At 40.7% G+C, this 26777-nt stretch overlaps 2 protein-coding genes across 2 annotated transcripts in view; one reads left to right on the forward strand and one right to left on the reverse strand.

The window, feature by feature from the left end:
• Window positions 1-16530, reverse strand: part of ece2a (endothelin converting enzyme 2a) — a 94367-nt gene extending 77837 nt beyond the window's left edge. Inside the window, exons 1-2 of the mRNA XM_054766740.1 lie at window positions 16286-16530; window positions 15376-15540 (exon numbers count right to left, since the gene is read on the reverse strand). Coding sequence (XP_054622715.1) covers window positions 15376-15540; window positions 16286-16430 — 310 coding nt within the window. The 5' untranslated portion in view covers window positions 16431-16530. The remainder of the gene's footprint in view (window positions 1-15375; window positions 15541-16285) is intronic.
• Window positions 16531-18921: 2391 nt separating this feature from the next.
• map6d1 (MAP6 domain containing 1) lies at window positions 18922-26584 on the forward strand. The gene is made up of 4 exons (XM_054768561.1): window positions 18922-19140; window positions 19240-19893; window positions 21387-21714; window positions 26097-26584. Exons 1-4 carry the CDS (start codon window positions 19121-19123, stop codon window positions 26166-26168), a joined length of 1074 nt encoding a protein of 357 aa, XP_054624536.1. The 5' UTR covers window positions 18922-19120; the 3' UTR covers window positions 26169-26584.
• The last annotated feature ends 193 nt before the right edge of the window (window positions 26585-26777 follow it).

The following is a 26777-nucleotide window of genomic DNA, read 5'->3' on the forward strand; positions in this document are numbered from 1 at the left end:
AACAATGGAAAACGCTCTGAAAACATGGACACCAGAGGAAACCCGCTGTCTCTTGTTCATTTGGATATCCGAAGAAGTGCAGAAGAAATTTGAAACAGCGACAAGAACCCGGCCAATACTGGAATGCATCAAGAGGCGAGATGGCCGCTGCATGTTTTTTTGGTCTTTCAAACAAATAACAAACTTAAGAAATTATAGAAGACCTACAGAGATTGAAAGAAAGACCTGGACAGGGGTGGCAGTGGTCAGAGGAAAGTAATGACTTATTTTGAGGAGCTCGACAAAGTTTTGGGTCACAGAGACCGGCATGCCAGCTTGCTGGTGAATGCTGGCAAATAACTTCACCGAAATCCGGGAGGCCATCATAAAAGAAGACCAGCACAGCACAGTTCACATACTAAATACTAGCCTACTGTTAACGTTAGCATGCTAGCTTGCTATTGTTGAATGAATGAAAGCCTCTCCACCCTCCCCTTCTCATTTGTGCATAGAGCAGCAAACTAGTTTCATTGTAAACCTATATATAGTTATGTAAGAAGTAACACGTATTGTGCAACTGGGCTCTGGTTTAATATGGTTTTATCTTTCTGCCAGAAAACAATGGTGATGAGATGGATCATCCTCCCATCACTAAGAACTCCCCACAAACCTAAAGCCTGCAATGTGCAATCTTTGTTAAAATGTTAGAACAATTCTCTGTCAACCATTCAACGCACAGTTGACAGATCCACCCTCCACAAGCGTACCAAAATGCACCACTGTGCCCAATGAAGGGTTTCGATCATACCTGTTTAGACCCTACTGCAATGGAAATGCCATGAAACGCATACCTTACTGAACCACAAGTGCTTGTTGGAAATGAGATTGATTACTCAGAAGGCTCGACATAAACGAAAATAACATCAAAAAGAAAAGTGTGGAAACAAGTCTACAAATGCACGATTCTCACTGAGAATAACATTTAAGCCCAGCAGCAGCTATTTGGACCTAAGTGAACAAGGCCCCTCCAAACACGTCATAAAACACCTCTTCTGTAAATATAGCTCCTGAAGCCTACTACACGGGCAGCACATAATCATCATAGCGTAACTCTGAGTCAGTCACACATGCAGGATATCAACCTGATGGGAAGCAATAAAGATCATTACTCAATTTCACTTCAAAAGTGAAAAGGTGGCAATGAGTGGCAAGGAGCAAGCAGGGGTGGCCACCGACCATTTCCATCTCTTTAAGATTTCTTGATTCTTTGCTAGTTTTGCGTTTTTTCGGAGCACTCAAGAGTGTGGAAGACAAAGCAGCTGACGGGTCGGTATACCAGGAGAGGTGGAGGCAGGACCACTACTACAGCCCCGCACCATGCAAGCTTACTGCCGTTTGCCAGATAACACCAGAATTGACAAGATAGAAAAGTAGAGAGGTGATGGGAAGACATGTGACTAATACAGAAAAGATTTTTACTGATGATTTGTAGATGGGGCTACATGGTCGAGTATGCATGTTGGACTCACTGTTAAGAGATCAAAGGTTCGACTCTCCGTTGCAATAGGAGTGAACATGAGTGTGAATGGTTGTTTATTTATACACTCCTGATCAAAATGTTAAGACCATTTGAAAAATTGCAAGAATTTACTGTTGGATCTTAACCCTGCAAGACTCACTGTCGCAGAATTACAACAATTTGTTATCCCCGAAAAAACTTTTTTTGGGGGAGGGGAAATTTCAACCACTCATTTCGACCTATTGTTCAGTCTCAGAATGTTATTGGGTCATACATCTGTATAGAAGGCCCGCCCTCAGGTCAACAAGTCACACAGCCTCCAGATTTTTGAGACAGCATCACCCTCTCGATTTAGTGGACTGGATTTATCCGATTGAAGTAAGTAAAATGCTTTTAATGTTTTTTTGTGTGTTTATTAGTGTCTAGAACAGGGGTCACCAACGTTTTTTCTTGCGAGAGCTACTTTTAGAAAATGAAAATGGCCACGAGCCACTCATTTTTGTAGAAATTATTTTCATACCTTATTTCAACCCAAACAGATCAAATATGCTTGTTTTACCAAAACATTCACAAAATGCTGGTATCCACAACTCACATTTTATGTTTCAGAATACTTTTCTTTCTAGTGTTCTCACATTATTAACTGAAAACCTGAATGAAAAGCAGGCTTGCGGGCACCTCATGTGGCCGTGGGGGGCTACCTGGTGCCTGCGGGCACCTCTAGAATATGTCCATACGTAGTCATTGTGGAAAATGTGCATTACATTTTATTTAGAGCTTGCTTTGTAATTGCTGCAATTACAACGTTGGGTGAATGTGGTAGTCAAAACAACATTTTGAGGAGAACGTCTTGTTATATTTCAATATATATTAGATATACTATGTATTATATACTTTATATATTATTTCTATAACTTTAAATTACACATGATTTACACATTCTAGCCTTATAGTAGATTAAATATTATTGCAGTAGAAACTAGTGTGCAAAAATATATAGCCATATCTAACCGTTTTCATTTACTTATGATTTCTAACCACCGTCAACACTCATTAAAGCAGTTGTGGGGGATTCTTGTGGGAGGACGTTTTTTACATTGTTCTGCAATGTTCAGTAATGTAAGGTGGTGCTGTAATTTGGAGGCTTACAATTATTGTGTTATTGACTATTGTGTGACCAATTAAATGTGTGAATAGATTACTTCAGTGCAATGTGTAAACACTTCATATTGAAATCAATCTCTCCACCATCCCCAGCACCAAGCAGTACATGCGAGGCAAGCCACACCCATGAGGGTACAAAGTATGGGTGAGAGCTGGAATCTCTGGCATGATGCTTGACTTTGATGTTTGTGTTTGTGATGTTTGTTTGACTTTGATGTCAAATGGTATGACAACAGGGCAGTCACACTTGTGTCATCCTTTGCTGGACCAGAACCTGTGCAGAATATTCAACGCTAGGACAAAGCCACCAAAATCTAAAGGCCTCACATTATGGGTACCTACAACAAATACATGGGAGGATTTGTTGGACGCGTTGCACTTTCTGGAACTGATGTCCATTTTTCCACATGACTGTCTGTTTGCTTCTAACCTCAGCAGCAACGGTGCATTGCGAGAAGCCTTGCTTATGTAGCTCAACAAACCAACCACGCTGAAAGAGAGAGAGCTTTTTTGCCTTAGCCATTAAAAAATCAAGACAGTGTGAATACCTGATAGAAAATGACATTGAATCCACATTTTGACCAAGATTTTGTCTTTTAAAGGCTGTGGTCTTTAGCTTTTGGTCAGCGGATGAACAGCCAATTTCCTTTAATGGTTATTTACTCAAAACATTTTTTTTCTCACTCCCATTTCTTCTTTTGCCATTTTGAAGCTCGACTTTCAACTTCCTTAAGATCCAACAGTGCATAATGTAAATTCTTGCAAATTTTCAGCTGGTCTTACAATTTTGGATCAGAAGTGTATGTGCCCTGCGACAGTCCAGAGTGTACCCCGCATCTCGCCCACAGTCAGCTGGGATAGGCTCCAGGTCACCCGCGACCCTAATGAGGACAAGCGGTATAGAAACCTGATTATTAGCAAACCTTGTTGATAAGCTGAACATTTCTTATTCAATGCATAGTAGTCAAGACAAACATACTACAGGTACAGCAGCTGACTCAAGTGATGATCTTTGGCCAATAAACACTGCTGACATCGCCCTCATGACATGAAGCAACCCTGCTTAATAAATGTTTACAGGACATTTGTGCGCATATGCAGGTAAGTGATGTTTCATTTACGGTGTACAGATTAGAACATTAGAACACGACAGGCAAGCACGCACACACACACACAAAGTTGTTGACAGCAGAGCCATTACATCATCAGGCACTGCCTCAGGAAGCAAGGCACTGACCACTGCAAACCTAGTGGGGTGGGGGTGCGGGGTCATTACATCAGATCTTAAAAGAAGGCACTGTGGTTGTGTGGCAGGCAGCAACTGCACCTGTGTGTGTCTGTTTGTGTGTGTGTGTATGTATGTTACCATTGCGAATGCTGGGTAATAACAACACACCCACGCAGGTCAGGTGGAGAGTCGCACAAATGTTTGATGTGGTGACACACACATCCCCAGGCTTACCATGCAGCTGGCCTGGCTAGTAATGAGCAGTGTTATGTCACATTATGGGGCCTCATACCACACATCTATTTAAAATGCTATGTGGTAGAGCTGGGCGATAAAGGAATATTTTTTAAATATTGATATTTACTTTAGGCACGATATCATAACCAACCATATCGTTAATATAGACTGGATTTGCGGTGTATCTCCCTCATCCCTGCATGGAGGAGGGAGGAGGGGCAGGGCAGAAGCCGGGCAGCTCCTGTCGAAGCGACAGCGTCTGCGGTGGAAGAATTAGTCAGCAAGGAATAAACGGTAGCTTAGTAATGTGGAGGTACTTCGAATTCAGAGCATAAAAAATATTTTCCACCACCTTAAAACTTGGCACAAATTCCAATACGAGGAATGTATAAAACTGCGCGCTGTCTGCCGCGCTCCTTTTGCGTACCCAAGAAAGTAAAAACAAAGTGGTATGCTATTATAAAGAGGTGTCCTATCACATTGCTACGATATGTTGGTGATATTATGCCATTTGGCCTGTCCAACGACCTGTTTTCCAGGCTCTGATAAGCGATATGCTGAGGGACTTCTTGGGAAGGTTTGCCTTTGTTTATCTGAACGACATTTTGATTTGCTCAAAGAACAATAGCGAACACACGATTCCACCACCCTCACAGATAATTGTAGCCATCGAGTGGTAGATTGAATCGGAGGTCAAGAGTGCCCAAGTCGACTAGCCGCCTGTTCATTCCAGACTGTTCGTACTAAGGAGGTGTATATGAGGGAATCCTGAGCTGCAGGGATTCAACCCTCCTCTTATCCAGTGGGAGCTGAAATGGGGCCATTAGTCCCACATGGCCTGCCACCCAGGAATAAATAAAAGTAGCTCCTTTATCAAGAAGCCCAACTCCTTGTAGATCTTGTCTTCAGACTTCAGGGAATACCCACAGACATAGTCTCAGATCGGGGATCCCAGTTCATATCCCTTGTGTGGAAGGAGTTTTGTCCGAAGCTGGGAGCTAATTCCAGCCTGTTGTCGGGATACCATCCCCAGTCAAACACACAATGTGAGAGAGCCAACCAGGACTTAAGATGCGTCACCAAAACCAGTCCTACCACCTGGGCAGATCACTTAGTTTGGACTGAGTATGCACACAATTTTATGACCAGGTCTGCACTAGGTATGTCCCCCTTTGAAGCCGTGCTTGGCTATCACCGCCTCTTTTTCCTGTCCAGCAGTCCATACTTCATGTACCATCAGTGCACGCCAATCTTGAACGAGCCAGGCGGTCTGAAAAGAAGCCTGCACAGCCATGCAAAGAACATAGAAGAAAAATAAAAGGCTGGCAAATAGATGCTGCATTTCAGCCCCATAATACGCTGCCAGGCAGCGCGTTTGGCCTTCATCCAAAAACATAGCTATCAAGACTGACACCCACAAACTCTCTTCCCGGTTTCTTGGTCCATTTCCCACAGAAAGGACAGTCAATCCCTCGGCAGTGAAGCTCAAGTTGTCCCCCTCCCCTACGGATAGACCCTGTGTTTGTTGTTTCCTAAATCCGTCCTGTGTCTTCCAGCCCTCTGTCCCCTCCTTTGAGACCCCCACCTCCTGTCAGACTCATAGATGACCATCCGGCCTTCACCAGTCGACATATCCTTGACGTTCATCGAAGGGGGGGGTCTACCATGCAGTACCTAGTGGATTGGGAGTGTTACGGACCTGAAGGGCATTGTTGGATATCTCTTTCATCTTAGACCCTGACATGGTCCCTGGACCCTGACATTATATATATATATATTCACTCCTGATCACTCCGCCCTCATGATGGCTAAAGCTAAGAAGCTTTCTCTTTTTGCACGTGGTCGGATTGTCAAGCTGCATAAGCAAGGCCTCTCGCAGCGTGCCATTGCTGCTGAGGTTGGGTGCAGTAAATCAGTCATTCTAAATTTTTTGAAAGATCCTGAGCATTATGGAACAAAAAAGTCAAGTGGTAGACCCAAAAAAAAAAAATCACACTTGCGCTGAGCCGGAGGATCCGATTGGCTGTCCATCAAGACACAGGGCGGTCTTTGACCCAAATTAAAGCCCTTACTGGTGCCGACTGCAGTGCAATAACCATCAGAGACTTTAAACTTTGCCAAGGAGCATCAAACATGGGACATTGAAAGGTGGAAAAAAATTTGATTCTCTGATGAGAAAAAATGTAACCTTGACAGTCCAGATAGCGTCCAACGTTACTGGCATGACAAGGAGATCCCACCTGAGATGTTTTCTACCCGGCACAGTGGAGGGGGGGGTCCATCATGGTCTGGGGTGCTTTTTCATTCAGTGGAACACTGGAGCTTCAGGTGGTGCAGGGTCGTCAAACGGCGCATGCTTACGTGCAGAAGTTGCAGCGGACATCCCTCATGACCAAGGACCCTCGTCTGTGTGGTAACAGCTGGGTTTTCAACAGGACAACGCTGCAGTTCACAATGCTCGCTTGACCAAGGACTTCTTCAGGGAGAATAACATCACTCTTTTGGACCATCCTGCATGTTCCCTTCATTTAAATCTCATAGAGAACATTTGGGGATGGATGGCAAGGGAAGTTTATAAAAATGGCCATCAGTTCCAGACAGTTGATGCCCTTCGTGAAGCCATTTTCACCACTTGTTCCTACTAGCCTCCTGGAAACACTCTCATCAAGCATGCCAAAACCAATTTTTGAAATGATTAACAAGAACGGTGGAGCTACTCATTACTGAGTCCTACTGAGAACATTTTTTGTTCTGGTTTAGAGACTTTTTTGTTATTTTTTGAGCGATGGTCTTAACTTTTGATTAGCTGATAAACAACCTATTTCAGTTTGTTGTTTTCAATAAATTGTTTTTTCAAAATGCTTTTTGTCTCACTCCCCCTTCTTGTTTTTGCATATTGTAGCTCCACTTAAAACCTCAATCATAATAATTCATAATAATTAATTTTAACAAAATGATGAAATAATAGTAAATAAAATAATATTTTTCCCTTCCCTACAGTGTTACTAAGGCTTAACAAGCAACATTATTATTATTATTATACATTATTAAATATGTATATAATTAAATAATAACAACATAACAAAATCATAAATAACAATATAGTTAAATAATAATATATAAACACATTTCAATAAATACATTTCTAAACCAAAAATGATTTTCTTACATACAACTACTGCATGAACTTTATCAACACAATGAACTCATGCAAATAAAACATTATGGAGCATCAACGTGAAGGTGCAAGTATTTGAAGCTCAAATGTTAACATAAAGAACATAAGTAAGAACTGCTATACTTATACATTCATGAAATTCTCTGTTAAATTTTACAACATTTATTTCAGTAATGGTATTGTTAATACATTTGATAGATAATAATCTAAATCATCATCACTGACTTGTCATTAATTCAATTAATCACCCAGAGAAACAAATTAGTGTAAAACTATTATGTGGGACAACAATTTGAGTCTTGTCCACTGTCCTGTTTATTTACAACAACCAGTGTTATAAATGTACAACATTTTTATGACACATACCTCGTCTTTGTTTTTGGGGAATTTGAAAAATGACAAATCTGGTCTTCTGGACCTCGTCTGTTAGAGCAGTTCATGGCTGAGCAGTGTGCCGAGGGCATGTTTACAATGCAATGTTTCTAGATTCTGCTCACCTAATCTTCTGAATCCACATAAATACAAGCAAATGGATGACTTCATAGATACAATGTATAGTTTGAGTCTATATCCTAAAATCACAAGCAGAATAACAGACCACTGTGCCTTATCAATAATATATTCACCAATTACTTTGATAATAACACAACTACTGGCCTGTTAATTAGTGACATCAGCGACCATATTCCAGTGTTTACACTTTACAACGAACATTATAATAAAAGACAGTTAGAGGCCAAAAAGACCTTTCTAAGTACGCAGAGGATAGCGTCAGCTCATTCAGGACAGATCTAGAAGAACAAAGATGGGATAGTGTCTACAGTGCAAAAGATGTGGATGAATCATATTAACATTTTCTAAACACTTATATGGAGCTCTATGATAAGAACTGTCCCTGGCGAGAAATGTCCAAGAAGCAAAAGAAAAATAATCAGCCATGGATGACAAAAGCAAAAAAACGCCTGTAAGAAGAAGAATACATTATACAGGAAATGTATCATTCAACAAACTAAAGAAGCAGAAAAAAATATATAAGACATATAAAAATAAGCAGACAACAGTCTTGAGAGTGTGTAAGAAAGGATATTATAGTCAGTTATTAGACAAGAATAAAAATAACATTAGAGCAACTTGGGGCATTTTAAATAGTATTATAAGGAGCAGCACGAAGAAAGCAGACTACCCTCGGTATTTTATGGTTGGAAACACTAATAAGGATGATATCAATGAGGTACTTGAAATGTTTAACAACTACTTTGTAAATATTGGCCCAAAACATGGAATCCTAATTCCATGTTTCTCACTGTTATAACTAAAAAGGAAATAACTGATAGTCAAAAATTGTAAAGAAAAAATATCAACTGATTGTAATAGAATTGAAATGGAAACAATAAAAAGGGTTATCAATGAGCTTCTAGAACCATTAACATATATTAGTAATTTATCATTTCAGATTGGAAAATTTCCTAACAAAATGCAAATAGCTAAAGTACTTCCAATCTTCAAACATGGAGACAAACATCAATTTACAAATTACCGACCAGTTTCCTTATTACCCCAATTTTCTAAAATTATCGAGAAGCTATTGAATAACAGGTTGCACAAATGTATCAATAAGAATGAATTACTTGCAGATAGTTAATTCGGATACAGAGTTAACATTTCAACCTCAATGGCACTGATTGAAATCATGGAGGAAATTACTAACGCTATAAACCACAGGAAGTGTGCAGCTGCAGTATTTATGGATCTTACAAAAGCCTTCAATACAATTAATCACGACATCCTAACAACAAAATTAGAAAGGTACAGAATCAGAGGATTAGTTTTAAATTGGGTTAAAAGCTCTTAGCAAATAGGAAGCAATTTGTAAAGCTAGGAGAATACACATCTGCAAGTTTAAATATTACATGTGGAGTACCCCAGGGGTCAATATTGGGACCAAAACTGTTCTTTTTTTTTTTTTTTTTTAATCAATGACAACAATAAAGTGACGAAAGACTTAAAGTTGGTATTATTTGCAGATGATACTACTGCTTTTTGTTCAGGGGAAAGCACACAAGCACTAATTCAAAAAGTCACAGATGAAATGGCCAAATTAAAAAGATGGTTTAATAAAAACAGATTATCCTTGAACTTAAGTAAAACTAAAATAATGCTATTTGGTAATAGCAGAAAAGACACAGACAACCAAATACAAATAGACAGAGTGGACATTGAAAGGGTGAACGAAAATACATTTCTGGGGATCATAATAGATGAAAATATGAGCTGGAAATCTCACATAAAAAATATACAACATAAGGTGACGAGAAATACTTCAATATTGAATAAAGCAAAATTTGTTCTTGATCAAAAATCATTCCACACTCTTTACTGTTCTTTGGTATTACCATATCTAACTTATTGCGATATGGGGTAATAACTATAAAAGCAATCTTCACTCACTAAATGTACTGCAAAAAAGATCAGTGAGGATAATTCATAATGCCGCACATGGAGAACATACAAATCCCTTATTTTTAATTCACAAATATAAAAATTTGCTGATTTAGTACATTTTCAAACCGCTAAAATAATGCATAAAGTTAACAATAACCTGTTACCCAAAAATGTCATACAATACTTTTCTACAAGAGAGGAGAAATATAATCTCAGGGAAACACTAAACTTGAAACACTTCTATGCGAGAACAACGCAAAAAACCCACAGCATTTCAGTATGTGGAATTAAATTATGGAACGGATTGAGTAAGGAACTCAAACAAAGCACCAAGATGAGCGAATTCACGAAACAATACAAGCAGCTGATATTTGCAAAATACAAGGAAGAAGAGTCTTGAACTTGTTTTGTCATGCTTGTCTCTATTTATTGTTATTGATTTTTAATTATACTGATTATTATATTAATTGTGAAAAAAAATCTTAATAATTACATCATCATATTGTTACATTACTTTATCATTATTCTATGTATTTTAAAAAATCACATACGGAATACAGGAAGTGAATAAAATGCACTAGATGTGGAACGGATGGGGAATAGGATTAAATAAGATTTCAAGATTCAAGATTCAAGATTCAAGAGTTTTATTGTCATGTGCATAGTACAACAGCAGTTATACCATGCAATGAAAATCTTATTCTGTTCATTCTCCCAAGAAAAGAAAGAAAACAAATGAAAGAATCAGAACATAAGAAACATAAACACATAAACATATATACCAATAAATTAAGCAACAACAACAGACGAGACATTAATACAAGTAAATAATACAAATAAATAAATAAATAAAGTGCTATGAGTGTGTGCGTGTGTTGCGTGCGGCGTGTGCGAGTGCTTCGTTGAGGAGCCTGATGGCCTGTGGGTAAAAGCTGTTTGCCAGCCTTGTGGTCCTGGACTTCAAACTCCTGTAGCGTCTGCCTGACGGTAGGAGTGTGAATAATGAGTGTTGTGGATGTGTGCTGTCCTTGATGAGGTTGTGTGTTCTGCGTAGGACTCTAGATTTATAAATGTCTTGCAGTGAGGGGAGGGCTGCCCCAACAATGTTCTGTGAGGTCTTGATTACCCGCTGGAGTGCCTTCCTATCACGTGTTGTACAGTTACCGTACCAAACAGTGATGGAGGCGGTAAGGACTTGGAGGATCAGTCCGATGACTGTAGTGTCATCTGCAAATTTAATGATGCTGGTGTTGTTCTGGGAGGCCACGCAATCGTAGGTGAAGAGCGTGTAGAGGAGTGGACTCAGCACACACCCCTGTGGGGTCCCAGTGCTCACAATTCTTGAGCTGGATGTGCGGTTGTGGACTCTGACTGACTGGGGCCTGCCTGTGAGAAAGTTAAACACCCAGTTACAGAGGGAGGGAGACAGGCCAAGTGTGAGGAGCTTATTTGTGAGTTTGTGGGGGCAGACTGTATTAAAAGCAGAGCTATAGTCTATAAATAGCATTCTGACGTATGTGTCCTGGCCCTGTAGGTGAGAAAGGGCTGTGTGGATGGCAGTGTTGACTGCATCATCCGTGGACCGGTTCTGGCGATATGCAAACTGTAGAGGGTCCACGGTTGCCGCCGGGATGCTCTTTTTGATGTGGGTCATGACTAATCTTTCAAAGCACTTCATAACAATAGGAGTGAGTGCTATAGGGCGATAGTCATTCAAGCAGGTCACGTTGCTCTTCTTGGGTACGGGCACTATGGTGGTGGACTTAAAGCAGGTCGGTACAGATGCTTGTGCAAGCGACAGGTTAAATATGTCAGCAAGCACATCAGCTAGCTCTGATGAGCAAACCCGAAGTGCACGTCCTGAGATGTTGTCTGGCCCTGCTGCTTTTCGTGGGTTTGTTTTGTTTAGAACCCTGCGCACATCAGCTGATGTCACCATGAGAGGTGAGTCCTGTGTGCTCCCCAGGTTCAGCCACCCTCTCTGCTCATCAGGAGTTTGGGTGTCAAAGCGGGCATAGAACTCATTCAACTCATCAGGAAGTGTGGTTTGGCTGGACGTGGCTACGCTACTCTGCTGTCGATAGTCTGTGATGTGCTGGAGCCCCGCCCACATGCGCCGAGGGTCTGAGGTGGAATAGTAGCCCTCCAGCTTCTGTCTGTACTGTCTTTTGGCCTCTCGTATGGACCTCCTCAGGTCATATCTGGCCTTTTTGTAGTCATCAGCGGTGCCCATGACAAATGCAGTCGAACGAGCACGTAGCTTAGCCCTTACATCACAGTTCATCCACTGTTTTTGGTTAGGGTATTTTCTGTAATACTTGGTGGTGCTAACAGTCTCTATACATGTGCTAATGTAGCCAGTAACAGCAGAAGCATATTCATCCAAATCAACAGTACAATCTTCCCTCCCCGCTGCAGTTTTAAACACATCCCAGTTTGTGCAGCCAAAGCAGTCCTGAAGTACTTGATCAGTTTCTTCATTCCATACTTTAACTGCTGTACGTACAGGGGGAGCTTTTTTAAGAAGTTGTCTGTATGTTGGATAAAGGAATTTGGATTTGCTTCTTCCTACTCCTTTTGGACATGTGGAACTGTGAATTGAATTATGTGATGTATTCCATTGTAACCTGCATGCATGTTCAAATAAAATTAAACCATAAAACATAAACCATCATGGCGGCCAAACCCACACAGGGCATACTACGGAAGTGGCTGCCGAGTCAGCAGTCCTGTTTAAGTCTAGTGTCCTTGGTGTAAAGATGACTAATGGGGTGTTATTTAATGTATAGAGGGCTTTAATAATGTTAAAAACTGTATTTAGAGGATCGAAACTGGTTTTACATGCCATAACTACACAAATATTCCATTCATAAAAAAAGAATCCTACTTTGCGGAAACTATCACTTATCATTGTCGGTTCTGGAACCAATTAAACATGGTTAACGAGGGATTGCTGTACTGAGAAAAAAAATGTAGCAGGTTCCTTTCTAGTGGTATTCTAGCCTGCAGGTACAGTATGTATCTCACGCATCATTTCATTATATCTTCTCCATAGACAATACTAAAGAAATGAAACGTGGATATATTTTAGAGTAGTCAGTGTACAGCTTTTCTAGCAGTATCGAATTACTATCCACTGAAAACGACTTAACACACAGCCATTATTGTCTAAATAACTGGCAACACAAGTGAGTACATCTCACAGAAAGTATGTCCAAAGTGTGTCCAAAGTGTCAATATTTAGTGTGATCACCATAGTAAAAAATGAGTATACAGTACTTGCTAGATACTGCATATAAATATGTGATGTACTGAGACTGCAACAGGGAGAGGTTACTGTAGCCATAAGTGATATTGGTTGAAGGTTGATTTGTTACTTGAAAGCCCATCAGCACAGCACACATTGTCGCTGCCCAGATTATCCTAATAAATACTGTATGACCTCTAGCTCAGACAAGAACTAAAACTGATTCCTTATTCGCCTCCATTAAATGTATTCATCCAGTCGCCAACACACACACACACACACACATTTCACATACATTACCCCTCCCCTCCCTTCTCCCTGCCAAGTCATATCGTGGTTGCCCCTCTGGTGACACTAATTTATAGTGTCGTCTACGAGCCAATGATCTCTCTGGATTTACAGCCTTGACAAGCGAGGCTAGCCGTGAAATGCGTGCGAGAACGTGGCAGGCACTTGTCCAACTTGCCGTGATGATATTCGAGTGCAATTTAAGAGCTCTTCACGTCTGCGCGACACGTGAGCACATCTTTACAGTCGGCTTCCCCATTTAGAATTGCTTATAATGGACATGTTGAAGACAAAGGAAAAAGACCACAACACGTGCTGGTGATGATTGGTCTTCTGAGATACAAAAAAACGGTTTTATTCTAATAAACGGTGTGCTGTGATGTTTCCTTCAGAACTGTATTGAAGATGGCATCTTACAGTATGTTATATATCTGTCTCATCCCACTCACGCCTCTGCTGTACGTGAGTTCCTGATGCACTCTTAACACATCTCTACCTGCTGTCAGTATTCTCACTTGGACATCTGATTCCACTTTGGAAGACAAAGCTGAAGCCAAAGTCACCAAAAAAAATTGAAAAATCACTTTTTTGTGATGCTACCACAGAAGCGTAAAGGCAACGGCAAAGAGGAAACATATGATGATAACCATAGAACTAGAATTTGACATTACCATCAAAGCTTGCCATAATTTGTACCTGTTGTCTTTAACAGCAAATACCAACCAAGCCCAAGATGTGTTCTTATGCTGCCTGTACACGTATTAATCCATACAGTACCTATAAAACACCATAAGACGACAGTAACACCCTATATTGACGTTGCAGTTCTGCCTCCATTACTTGTCCAGCAGGCCTCTTCAAAAGATACTTGATAGAGCTTTATATAGTTCAATTATACCGTGGATAACTTCTCTTTACAATTTTATGTTAGGAATGTTAAAATGTTACGTTAAGTGAAGTACCATTTAACAAATTGGAGCTTCCACTGTAGCTCTGGGACAGGGGTGCACTTCTATATTGACTTAATGAGAGAAAAGGGAAAGAGAGATACCGCAACATCGTTTTTGTTTTGTTTTTTACATAATTGTGCTGATGAAGTAAAGTCACTCATATAAAATCATTCTAGTTCTTGAAGGAATTGGACAGTACCACTAAATGAACATACAGCAACATTCTCCTTCGCTACAAACAAGCTGCACGTACATAAACAAAGTTCCTGCCTGAAAGCAAAGACCTGTACCACCACAGCCTTCTGTGCTTGTGTGAAGATATGACAAGCAAACAACAAAAGACTGTAGAGGCAGTATTTAGGCATAGTGGCCTAAAAATAATAATTATTTTTCTATGTACAATGTAAATGGGCCACAGTGCAATCCATAACATATGGATGAGGTTCACTGAGGACTGAGACAACATCAACATTCTATTTTGCTCCAATTCCCTGCTTGCAGAAGCTAAATTCAGCAGGCTCTTCATGTTTCATGTTTGTTTGTTTTTTTGTAGCTTGTTTTTTAGGAGGTGCAGAGGAGGTAGTTCATATTTAGGCAGACAGTGACACCTTCTGGTTGTTTGTGAACATTTCACGGCAAAACTGCTCACATTGACTACAAACGTCAGGGTCATCATTAACGTGGTTAGAAGAGAAAATAAGCAATCATAGTAGTCAATGTGTGTGTCTTCCTCGTGATTAATCAAGCATTTTTTTTTTAACTCATTCAACTGCAAAAGCATGATTTATTAACCGTGATAGAGTGAAGCCATGAATTCGAACCACAATGTGACGAGGGATGGCTGTACAAGGGTTTTCAAAGTGCGAAGCAAGCCTCCTCTGGAGGCGCCAGAGAATTTCAGAAGAGCAGCTCAACAATAATAAAGAAAAACATTTACCAAACCTAGTTTTGTCCAGGGCAAAATGAATTGATTTTTCATTCCTACAGTGAGAGCATAAAAAAATATGCCGTAGAAAATGTGTTTGGGAGTATGGGAGACCTCAGTCATATTATGTTCTTTCAGGAGTGAAAGAAACCCCCTTTTTGTAGTATTAGTGTAATGTATTGAGTGATGTAAATTGAGCCAGTCTTTAAAACACTAACCAAGCACTAGAATGGAGTCGTCTTTCTTGATGCATTTTTCCAAAACATGCTGGAATTTGGAGAAGCCGCCTAACCACTCGTAGCATTTTTCCACCTTGTACCTTTCGTCCCAGTAGTCGACATCTTTGTACCGCAGGTTGTCTTCTGGAAGGTGAGCCATATTCCCTGTGGCCAAAAAATTGAGACAAAGTTGTGCAATAATTCACAGACGCACAACATTTAGCAAACACATATTATAAGTCAAAGGTAGTGCAATTAGGGATTATACTGGCTTTCACTCTTAAACCCCATATCAAACACTGGCTAAAGAGGAACACTGTGTATAAACATTGATTTTGTCCAATATATGTCATATTTTTTGCTCATATTTAGTTGCTGTAGTAGTAGTTTATTTTTCCTATTATTGCTTTTGTCCTATTTTCCTATTGACTAATTTTGCCATATTTACAGTCACGTTTATTAATATGAACTGTCCCTTTATATATCAATGAATGAATAATAAATTGTAGAAAAAATACTTAACGTTCTACACATTTGAGTATACTAGATCTTCTGAAGTAGTAAAAAGAAATATTTTCATGCCTACATCTACTATACAGACTTTTAAAAAGTCAAATGAGCACGTTAGGTTTCATGTTTTATTTCAGGGCATTTATATTTTATGTTAACTTATATTTTATTTTATTCTCGTTATTATTATTAAATACTGTAACCCATTCATTCCTAAAACGGTTCCAAACCCGGAAGTTAACGTGCCAATAAGCGCATGCGCAGTCAATCAAATGAAATCTATTTTCTCGCGAATCGTCCATCATGCTTCCAGTAGTCACTATAGCTATTTACCCGGTTTTCATACATTTACAAATAAGCACACTTCATTAAGGTGTTAAAATCGTAAGTATTTACTTACTTGTTACTCGGTAAGGCCAATGTCTCCGCCGCTTGATCAAAGTTAATGGATCCACGTGTCCGCTCCTTCCTGAGCAATGGAACGAACATAAAATTTTGGGGTGGGCTTCGTAGGCAGTGACGTCAACACTCAGCCATTTGGGCATTGGTATAAAAAGCTTAAAATAACTATAAATATTTAAAAGGAGACTTGTTTTAAGGGAAATACTTCGGTGGTCCACCACAAACGGTGTAGGTAGGCGGAGCCTCCATCCACTCCTATCCAGTGTCAGCACCGCTTTGATGCTTTCAGGGACACTCGTTAAAACGATATGTCAAAGTCAGTATTTTATTCCACAAATAAATACTGATATCTCTAATGGAATGAATCAATGACAAAATGTTGAAATTAGACCGATCTTAATAATACATGTAAAAATATATAGTGTACAGGTATATGTAGTGTGGAACTCATGCATCTAGTTAACATCTCACTTCAGATTGGAACATTTTCAAAGGCCCTAAAAACTGCTGTCATTAAGCCTCTTCTGAAGAAGAGCAGTCTTGATGCCACAGCACTAAACAACTATCGGCTCATATCAAACCTGCTATTCTTGGAAAAAGTCTTAGAAAAGTTTGTATACGAGCAGGTTACTGACTTTCTCCTCTCTAACAATGTGTCTGATACTTTCCAATTAGGCTTTAGGCCCCACCACAGCAGTGAGACAGCTCTGATCAAGGTAACAAATGATAGCAGTCAGAGCACAGATTCAGGCAAAGTCTCACTTTTAGTTCTGCTGGACCTGAGCGCTGCCTTTGACACATTTGACCATGTGATCTTATTACAGAGGTTAGAAACTGGGTGGGAATCTCTGGTACTGTTCTAAACTGGTTCAAGTCCTATCTGGAGGACAGGGAGTACTTGATTTGGAATTGGTAACTGTGTCTCAGACCAAATGGCTATGACATGTGGGGTTCCCCAGGGTTAAATCCTGGGACCCCTATTGTTCAATCTGTACATGCTTCCTTTAGGCCAGCTAATACACAGCTGCATTGTGTGCTACCACAACTTTGCAGACGCCACTCAGATCTACGTGTCGCTGACGGCCGGTGAAAGTGGTCCTGCAGATTTACTTTGTCACTGCATCAAACAGATCAGTGTGTGGATGCAAAACAACATTCTCCAGCTAAACTCAGACAAAACTGAAATCAATGTCTTTCTCTAAAACCTAATCATCAGGTTAGAAATGTGGGCGTAATAATGGACTCAGATCTGAACTTTAACAGCCACATTAAATCAATGACATCATCAGCTTTTTAACCACATAAAAACATTGCCTAAAACAAGGGAATTGTGTCTAAGCCAGATTTAGAGAGACTAATCCATGCCTTTGTCTCCAGCAGGTTAGACTACTGTAACAGCCTTCTCACCAGGCTCTCTAAACGAGCTGTAAAACAGCTGCAGTACATCCAGAATGCTGCTGCTCGAGTCCTGACTAGAACCAGGAAATATGACCATATTAGTCCAGTACTCGGGTCTCTGCACTGGCTTCCTGTCGCTCAGACAATAGACTTTAAAACAGCTCTGCTTGTGCACAAGTCTTTTTCGTGGTCTTGCGCCAAAGTACATCTCTGACATTTTAGAGCCACATCTTGGGCTCTGAGAAGGTCATGGAGTGGTCTCTTACAAGTGCCCGGAGTCAGGACTAAACACAGTGAGGCTGTTTCAGTTTTATGCTGCCAACATCTGAAACAATCTTCCAGACGATGTGCGACAATCCTCAACTTTGGCAATGTTCAAATCCAAGGTGAAAACACTTCTATTCAACTGTGCACATGGCAAGTATTTTATCTGCACTCTTCATTTTTTTTTTTATAGTTTTTTTGTTTTATAGAACTTTATGTAATGATTTTAGAATGATTCATGTTTTTATGGACTGCTTTTGTGAAGTGATTTTAATTTCTTAAATTCGACCTCATTTCCTGCAATCTGGTAATATCTGAGGCCAATTTTATGTCCTTAATTTCAAGAGTTTGTTGTTATTTTTATCCTTGGAATATATCGTTTAAGACAAAACATTCTATTTATAAAATTACCGGTACTAGGAGAAACCCATTTAGCTCAATTTCCTGAAATATTTTCCAATTTGAAACAGCTGTAAATTTTGAGGATTTGAGTATAATTTTCATTGAGAATAGACAACAGTTTTCCTTATAGTCATGATGCCAGAACCTTTATTTTGCACCTCCACCTGAATAGCCATGTACAGCACACGTTCAATGTCCAATGTAAATTATCAGCCTGACAGTGGGTTCAGGAATAGCATAACGTCTCGGTTGCATTCTGGCATATGCGTCCACCACGCGCCCATAACTCAGATGCATGTCCCTATGGACATCAGGATCAGGCAAAAAAAATCGTGGGTGCCTCAAAACGGGGGGGGGGGCACCCCCCTCTAAATCCGCGCCTGGATGCCTATGTGTAGAGTCTGAAGGATTGGAATACAGCAACTTTATACAGTACCTTATGGTAATGTCTTGTTCTCCAGCAGAGGGCGGTGTTACACAACTGTTTGCAAAAGTTTGACTTACTGCTACTGTATTTCATGCAACTATCTTATAAAGGGAGAGGCTGAGCATATGATTGGCAAAAATCACGCATATCAGTGTATTTTCTTTATCATGTCTACAACCATATCAACATGCTTGGGTTTTTAGATGATAGTTGGGACAGGAATTGACCCAATGTCACTATAACAGCCTGCATATGTTTACGTTTCAAATGAAATGATCAGCCATATTCCTCTGCTAGATCCTCGACGCTGCATCATAATTGCAACATGAAGAGATGCGGTAGATGACCGTCCATCACTGCATGTAAGTTGAGCGGCTTTCCAGTATTTTAAATGGTGCATGTAGACTGGAGTAAATATCCAGTTGGAGTGAGGGGAGTATTTTGCGTGGATTTCTCTGCAGAGTGGAGACACTCTTATGTGTGAGAGGACTATTCAGTGACGGCGGAACATTTAATCCCTTCTGGTGCTACCGAAGTGGACCCTCGTCCAGTCCCACCAGGACTACTCTCTTTTATGTAACCGGTTTGGTCTATGCGTTGGATTCATATACATTTTTGCACAAGTCAAAGAGTTGTGCTATGGCTTGGCCGTGCATCAGCAGAGTGTGCTGCCTGGCTCGGTTCTGGACCCAATTCGACAAATCAGACCTCTCCGTACCGCTCACCATCCAGAACTACTCGGACATCTCCGAGCAGGAGGTGCGATCCGTCACCAAGCAGGTTTCCTCCTCGGAGAATAACTACACCCCAGCCCCGGGACAACAATGTGCCGATGGTCCGGGGACTAGAGGGTCTTTCCGCGCACGGCGGGGCCCCGGGTACAAGCCCCGGGGGGACTACCAGCCTCCGGAGGTGCCTTTTCCTAGCGTCACGCAGTACAAGCAGGATTACAAACCCTGGCCCATTCCAAGGAAGGACCACTTCCCCTGGATCAGTAATGGGGGCAGCCCGGTAAACAGTTCTCACATGGCGGTACCACCAAGGGAGGGAAGGCTGCAGAAGATGGGGGAGCAGGAGGTGAAAGATGAGGAGGAGGGAAGAACCAGTTCCTACAGGTAGGACACATCTCTCATCTACGACACTTTATGCCTTCCATTAACTTCCACTCATTCGTGACCATACGGTATAGGAGTGCTTGCTTATCAGCACCAATTAAAGACATATAATTATTTTCTGCTTGTAAAACTAATTCATGGACCCTAATAGAGAATTGTGACATCATCAAGCTTAATTTGTCAGATTCCTATTCTGCCTAGAAGCATATACTATAGACAGAACAATAGGGACATATTCGTCAACAATTTTAGTCAAGGGGTTGGCTAGACCTCTTAAACATCTCTTTAAAAACACCCATCAAACACCTTTAGGATGGCAGCTAGTGTCTATTATTTATGGCCTTATTAATACAACAATTTATAGCCCACTATCCCCACGGAGTCCTGCATGGGAGCAGGAACTAGGAACCACTATAGCCCACTATAGCCCACTATCCCCAAGGAGGAACTAGGAACCACATTTCCGGATGATTACCGCCAACTAGTATTGTGGTGGGTTCACTCTTCCTCCATTTAAGCAAGACATGGCCTGCTGTAGTGTAAAGTGGTGCACAAAAATTCATTACACCAATTGGATCTACCCTAATATGACCGGTGCCTGTAACAGATGTAAACAATACCCTGTCTGTTTTCCTGAAAAAACTTCGTAATCATGTAAAAATAAAGTCAGGTTTGTTAAAAAACTTGTTAAAAACTTACAAGAATGTAGTATTTTTTGAAAGAAAAAAAAAAGCTTTTTGAGAATAAATGTGTATATTTTTCTCAAGAAAAGCTATTGTAATCGTGTGAGAATGAAGTTTGGGGTGTTGTATTTTTTTAAATGAAAAAAGGTTCCGATTTATCAAGTGTCTGGATAACAAACCCCCATAAATGCATTCGGTAGTATAAGCCGCCATGAACGCACTGCCCGCACCCGGGCTCGAACGCAGAACCTTCGCAATGGGAGGCGAGAGCGCTGACCACACGGCTAAAAGCCCGTACTGTCGAGCAAGTGTTCAGCACAGCTCTCAAGGCAGAGGGAGTGAGGTTGACGTACGTACACTTGCACAGCCTCACAGGCTAGCATCCGTTACATAATCTTGTACATCTTGTAGAAAGTCCTTCCAGAAGACTAGATGTTCTAACCATATTATCTTAACAGACTGTATTAACTTGTGTACAGTATATACTAACGGCCCATTTCCCATTACTTTTGTCTTTTGAGTGTACCAAAGTATTTGGAACTGATTTAGTTAGTCGACAGTAACATTCCATGCTGGTTCCCTCAAAAGTTACAACTTTTGTTCATCTTGTGTCTCATGTCTCATGTTTTGTAAATGATGTTCCTGGATGAGAAGCAAAGTGAGACATCACATCGGAATAATTAGACATATGGCGTGTATATTATATACTGGAAATGGTTTCCTATTTCTGACAGTAAGTCCCACTCCCACATAGTCATCCTCACTGATTCTGTATAACTACAGCTTACTGATACATCACCCTTCTTCTAGCCAAGAGTACAAGCCATGGACCAGACCCATCAAAAGTACCAGAAAACAACCTCCAGCTCCATATTCCAACCCTCGGACCAACCAGGACTGCCCTCATGTCCCACCTGAGACCAGCTATCAGGCTGCCTACAGTGGTGAGACCCACAGGTCAATAGGGCAGCACCAGAGGGGCGTTGCGTCTGCTAGCACCAACATACAGCCCCCCTCGGTCCCTCGGCCGGTTCATGCCACCAAGTTGCAAGTTGGCCCCTCCCACAACCACACCCCTCTTATGCTGCAGAGCATCCAGCATGAGAAGGCCGAGCTCAGCACATCAACAATGCGTCAGGTGAGCACATTTAGGTATCTTAAAAGGAAGCACAGCTCTGCTGAATATAATGCAGGGGACAGGTAATGCCCTGAAGCTTGAATGTGATCAAATGCAAAAATAATCTGGATATTGGAGGGCATTAGAGTGTTCAGGAATGCTGGAACAACAGTGCACCTCTGCTAAAAGTCATCTCTCAGGTGGGGCGCCTCAAAGTAGTGATGCAGCGTTGCAACTGACCCAGCTCTCTAAAACAGGCCATATTAGGTAACACGCCTTTCGCTGACCTCAATACCGTCGGGCGGATTGGGAGACAAGATCAGAAAAAAAAAAGTAGATGTTCCTTGAAATGTGTCTTGAAACAATATCAGCAGACCGATGATGCCTCTACAATTAAATACAATTAGTGTCACAAATATAATTCAATAATGGGTTTATTATTGTAGTCAGTCGTTTGTACATGTGTAGAACTGCATTGCGTCAGACTGGGGGGTTCGAGCGGTGAATAGAATGCAGGACACAGGCGATGCCTGTAAAATAAAATTCAATTAGTGACACTGATTTAATTTACTTATAGAGTACGTTCATTATTATAGTCAGTAATTTGTACTGGTTAAGAACTGCACCACATCATACCGGTACAGGGGGTTTCTAGCAGTGAATAGAATGCAGGAGACAGGTAATGCGTCCAAAATTTTAATAAGTGACACTTATTTTAATTTAATACTGTGTAATAATGTGTATTATTATAGTGACTCATTTGTAGTGGTATATACAGTAGAACTGCACTACATCACATTGAGGGGTTTCTAGTCCCAGTGAATAGAACGCAGGAGACAGGTCATGCCTCTCTGTCCACAATGGAGTAATCAGAGCCCAAGTCCAAAGGTTTCAAATTACCAAAACACATTCATCCGTGCATTACAAATAAATCAAATAAAAAAGAATGCAGAATAATAGTAGAACTGACCTGATTTAGAGCTTCCTGCTGTAATGACGAGCGCGCTAAAGAGACAGATGTACGGATTGAAATTTGAACACCAGACGAAGCCAAAATAACGGCAAGGTGACAGGATTTGTGCACAAAGCTGGAAGTCATTAGTGCGCTGACATTGTTGCAGATTACAGCAGGATAAAGCTGCCTTACCCTCTATGGCTCACTGCCCTGCTGTTTGGCAGGGGGGCAGAATTTGTTTATATTCAAAGTTATGCCAGAAAGTGAAAATTGGAAGAAAATGTCATAAATTCTGTTAGTAGAAACGTGGGAAAGTGACTCCGGTGCTGATGATTTGCATAATTCTCTCAGTGATGTTCAATCAAACCTTTGCAGTATGATGGAGTGCAAGTGAGAGAGGTCAACGGCAGGCCACACTGCCTATTAACATGAGTGGCCCAGTTGAAGCAAGGGAGGCTTTGCACTTTTCACTACTGCTGGTACTCTTCATCATCATTACAACTTTCGTGAGGTCAGAGATCAAACAGTGAGAGACTTTGTCACTGCCTTTGTGTCTATCCTTGTTGTTTTTAGGCTGAGAAACCACTAGGTTGCACTTCCTTATCTATGTTGCAACACAGCGGCTGAATCCATCCATTCATTAAAAGATTTAACAGTTAAGCCCGCAAATATGAGCTTCTGATGTTGGAAAAAAACAGCAGCCAGTCACAAATTGCCCAATCAATTTGCCAAAGTGCAGTGTGGTCCCATTTATAGCACAGAAGCTACCAGATCATTTATCTTAGAATGCTACCTTAGGACCAAGGCCGCATGTGTTCCATATTTACCGTGATAATGCATTTACAAGTGGTCAAGCCATGCCAAAGCAACAGGAAGCCCTATAATACCCTGAACGTGAGACCTTGTTAGCCAATCACAATCCTGAAGAACGTAATTTCTGTCAAAGACACATGGTGAATAGAAGAAGAAAGGGGAGTAATACATGTGGACTAATAGGAGCGACTCTTGATTCTTTACCTTGATCACTTGTACAGTATTTAATTACCCAGTGAATGCATGACGTAAGAAACACTTCATACGCGCACCCTTTCTCCCTACATAAAGCGACAATGTTGCTAAATTGTCAACACTGATCTCTTCTACTGCATGTATGAGCGGTGTTATGAAATGGAACCGGTGATGACACTGAGCCAAATGTAATGAGCGTCAGTAGAACCGCTCAGAGAGTACGTGGGTTGATTTGACAAATCTTGAGTAAAATTGATCAAATTTTGAATTACTCCAGCTTCTGCTTGGACATCAACAAGTAGCAAGCAGCCGTTCGACTCTGATGGAAAAAAACAGCGACACGCCACTCGCTGACGCTGTGAACACCGAGGTTGGTTGGGTTGCAAGATGTGCGCTTCCAATAATGCCTTGCGCACTGCCACTTCCACATTACTGTATTACCATTCATAGTAGCGATGCCATAGTTCACACTCTGATTGGCTTCTGGCTGCTCTATTCTCGCGATACAGCTTTTCTCCAAAGGAGAGATCTCGACACCCTAGTTACAACACGAGGCAAATAGGTTTGTGTGAGCACACTCTATAATCCATGTCAGACATTTGCCAGACAAAGAAAAAATGCAAAGCAACTCATTTAGGATGCAGCGAGCGGCATTCAGCTCCACTCTCAAACAGTGCACGACTGCTCTGTTTCCATCCAGCAGTCTCATATGCAAAATGTAGAGCAACCGTGGAGCAATTGCACCGAATTACACAAAAGGCTTCAAAAAGATAACTGGAACAATGCGCTAGAAATGTTTCATTCATCTATTGTTCTGCTTTCTCCTCTCTGTATCACTGTTAGTCTGCCTTAGACCTCTTCCCCTTTCCCACGCTGCCCAGGAATACAGAGGAGGGGACTCCTTTGCCAATTTGGCAACAGGGAGAAGGCATGAGGGTTTAGAAAGTAATGAGGCGCAGTGCATCGCTACAATGTATGGACACATGGTCATTGCACCTGCAGGAAGTAAATCATACACAGATCCCTATTACCTAGATTTCACACGTCTGTGGCAATTTTTGTCCATTTATTCAGAAGACTATTTGTACAAATGTGCATTAGACCAATATTGTATTTTAATGAACAACTGCTGCCTCTGGAACGTATTTATGATCATAATATTACGACTTTCTAATTGTAAAATGACTTTATGTTTGTACCATTAGGACTTCCTTGAATGTTGTTCAATGTTTTGGAATTTTTATTCCTCAAAAAGTATTTGATGCTTCACAACAAGGAACATCACATGGTTGGTTGCAATTGCACAATTCAGTAATTATCATTCATTTCCCGGACCGCTCGTCCTTGTCGGTCACAGCTGACTGACACATGATTCAACAATTTTAAGTTCCATCGATCCATTTTCTATGGATTTTCAAAAATACAAAAATTTTAGTTTTGTATGATTACGATGTTTTTCCTTTGAGAAAATACCCAGACTTTATTAACATAAGCCTATTGATTTTTTTTACTGTAAAAAAATATTTTCACACAATTGATGCTTTTTCCCCTAAAAATTATAACTTTTTTCTTGAAAACGTTATTTTTAAAAAAAAATTATTTTTGCAAGATTTTTTTCCACAGAAAACCTTTTTTCTTGTAAATTCCATATTTTTGTGAAAAAAATTCATTCTTTAAAGATTATGAACAAATTTTTTTTAAGAAAAATATGACCGTTTCGTAAGATAACTTGATTAAGATTCTTGTTTTGTTTGTGAGGTCAGAGGTCACTAACGTTGGACCTGAGTTCCCAATCTCAATTTTAGTTCCTCCCAAAGATGTTTGACGGGCTGTCGAGTTATTCCACATCAAACTCATCCAACCATCCTTTCATGGACCTTGCTTTGTGTACTGGGAACAGAAAGGGCCTTCCCTGACAGCATACAATTGTCCCAAATGCCTTGGTAGGATAAAGAATTAAGATTCATCTGGAAATAAAAGGTCTAGCTCCATTCCTGATTGATTCAGAAGTGTGTCCTACCATTTCTTCCCATTGTTGGAGTCTTCTCAACTAATTCAGTGGAGAGGCAGACAAGGCTGCTGCATCCACAGCACAATGGAGGGTGTTTGTGTATGTGTGGGCGGGGGGGGGGGGGGGGGGGGGGGGGGGGGGGGGGGGGGGGGGGGGTGTCTACACAAGAACACAATGATACATACACGCATTGATTTGCCTTCCCTCAACACCCACCCAAGTGCTTCTGGGACAGAAAGCCCACAATCCTGCCTAAAAGAGGGAAAAAGGCCTTGTGCTCTGATGCTCACATAAAAGACTCCACCACAGTGAAGTTAAAATAAATAGGCCCAATTTGGCTCACAGATTTGCTAATTGCGTGATTTCTCAGTGCTATTAGCAATATGGCAACCCCTTTCTTTGCTTTGTATGCTTCTTTTTTTACCTTAGGAACATCTGGTTAGGACCAAGCTGCCACCAAACCCTTCTGCTGTCTTTCAAAGTGGATCACGGGGCTTTTAACAAGCACCAGGCGAGAACTACACACCAGAACCTATGCAAGGAGGTCCCTGCAGAACTGAGAGGATGACTATCAGACGGACACGCCAGCCCCTCATCCCCCTCTCCTCCTTTACTGCCCGGTTTGCTTCAGTTGCTCTAGAATTTAATATGCATGTCATTGAATAGCTAATTATGCCGCACAAGAAACCGAGTGTATGCGTTGTCATTTATTTCCTCTTAATTCAATAATTTCCTCAGAATGTTGCTTGAAATTAAACTTGCTTGGGTTTTAGCAATAAAAAAATAAGTTATTAAATTTAATATGCTTGAATGTGTTTATTTTGAAAGTATTATTTTGTCTATATGGTTAAAGGAAAATATTAAAAATGTAATAATGAATTAAAGGTATTAGGTCTTAGTGCTTTTCCTGTTTTTTGTATGAAGGTAAATAAAACAGCACTTAAAATTTAATTTTATTTCCTGCCACTTGTGGTGAAGATTGTTCTATGTGACCTATTTTTAAAGACAAAACAAGTCTCAGAAGCTTACAGTATTGAAATTCTGAATTTATAGCAATCTGGCTAGCAGCAATTCTGCATTACTTAAAATGTAAATTCCTTTGTGAGGCTG

The sequence above is a fragment of the Dunckerocampus dactyliophorus genome, chromosome 2, assembly GCF_027744805.1.
Source record: "Dunckerocampus dactyliophorus isolate RoL2022-P2 chromosome 2, RoL_Ddac_1.1, whole genome shotgun sequence".
Taxonomy (NCBI): Eukaryota; Metazoa; Chordata; class Actinopteri; order Syngnathiformes; family Syngnathidae; genus Dunckerocampus; species Dunckerocampus dactyliophorus.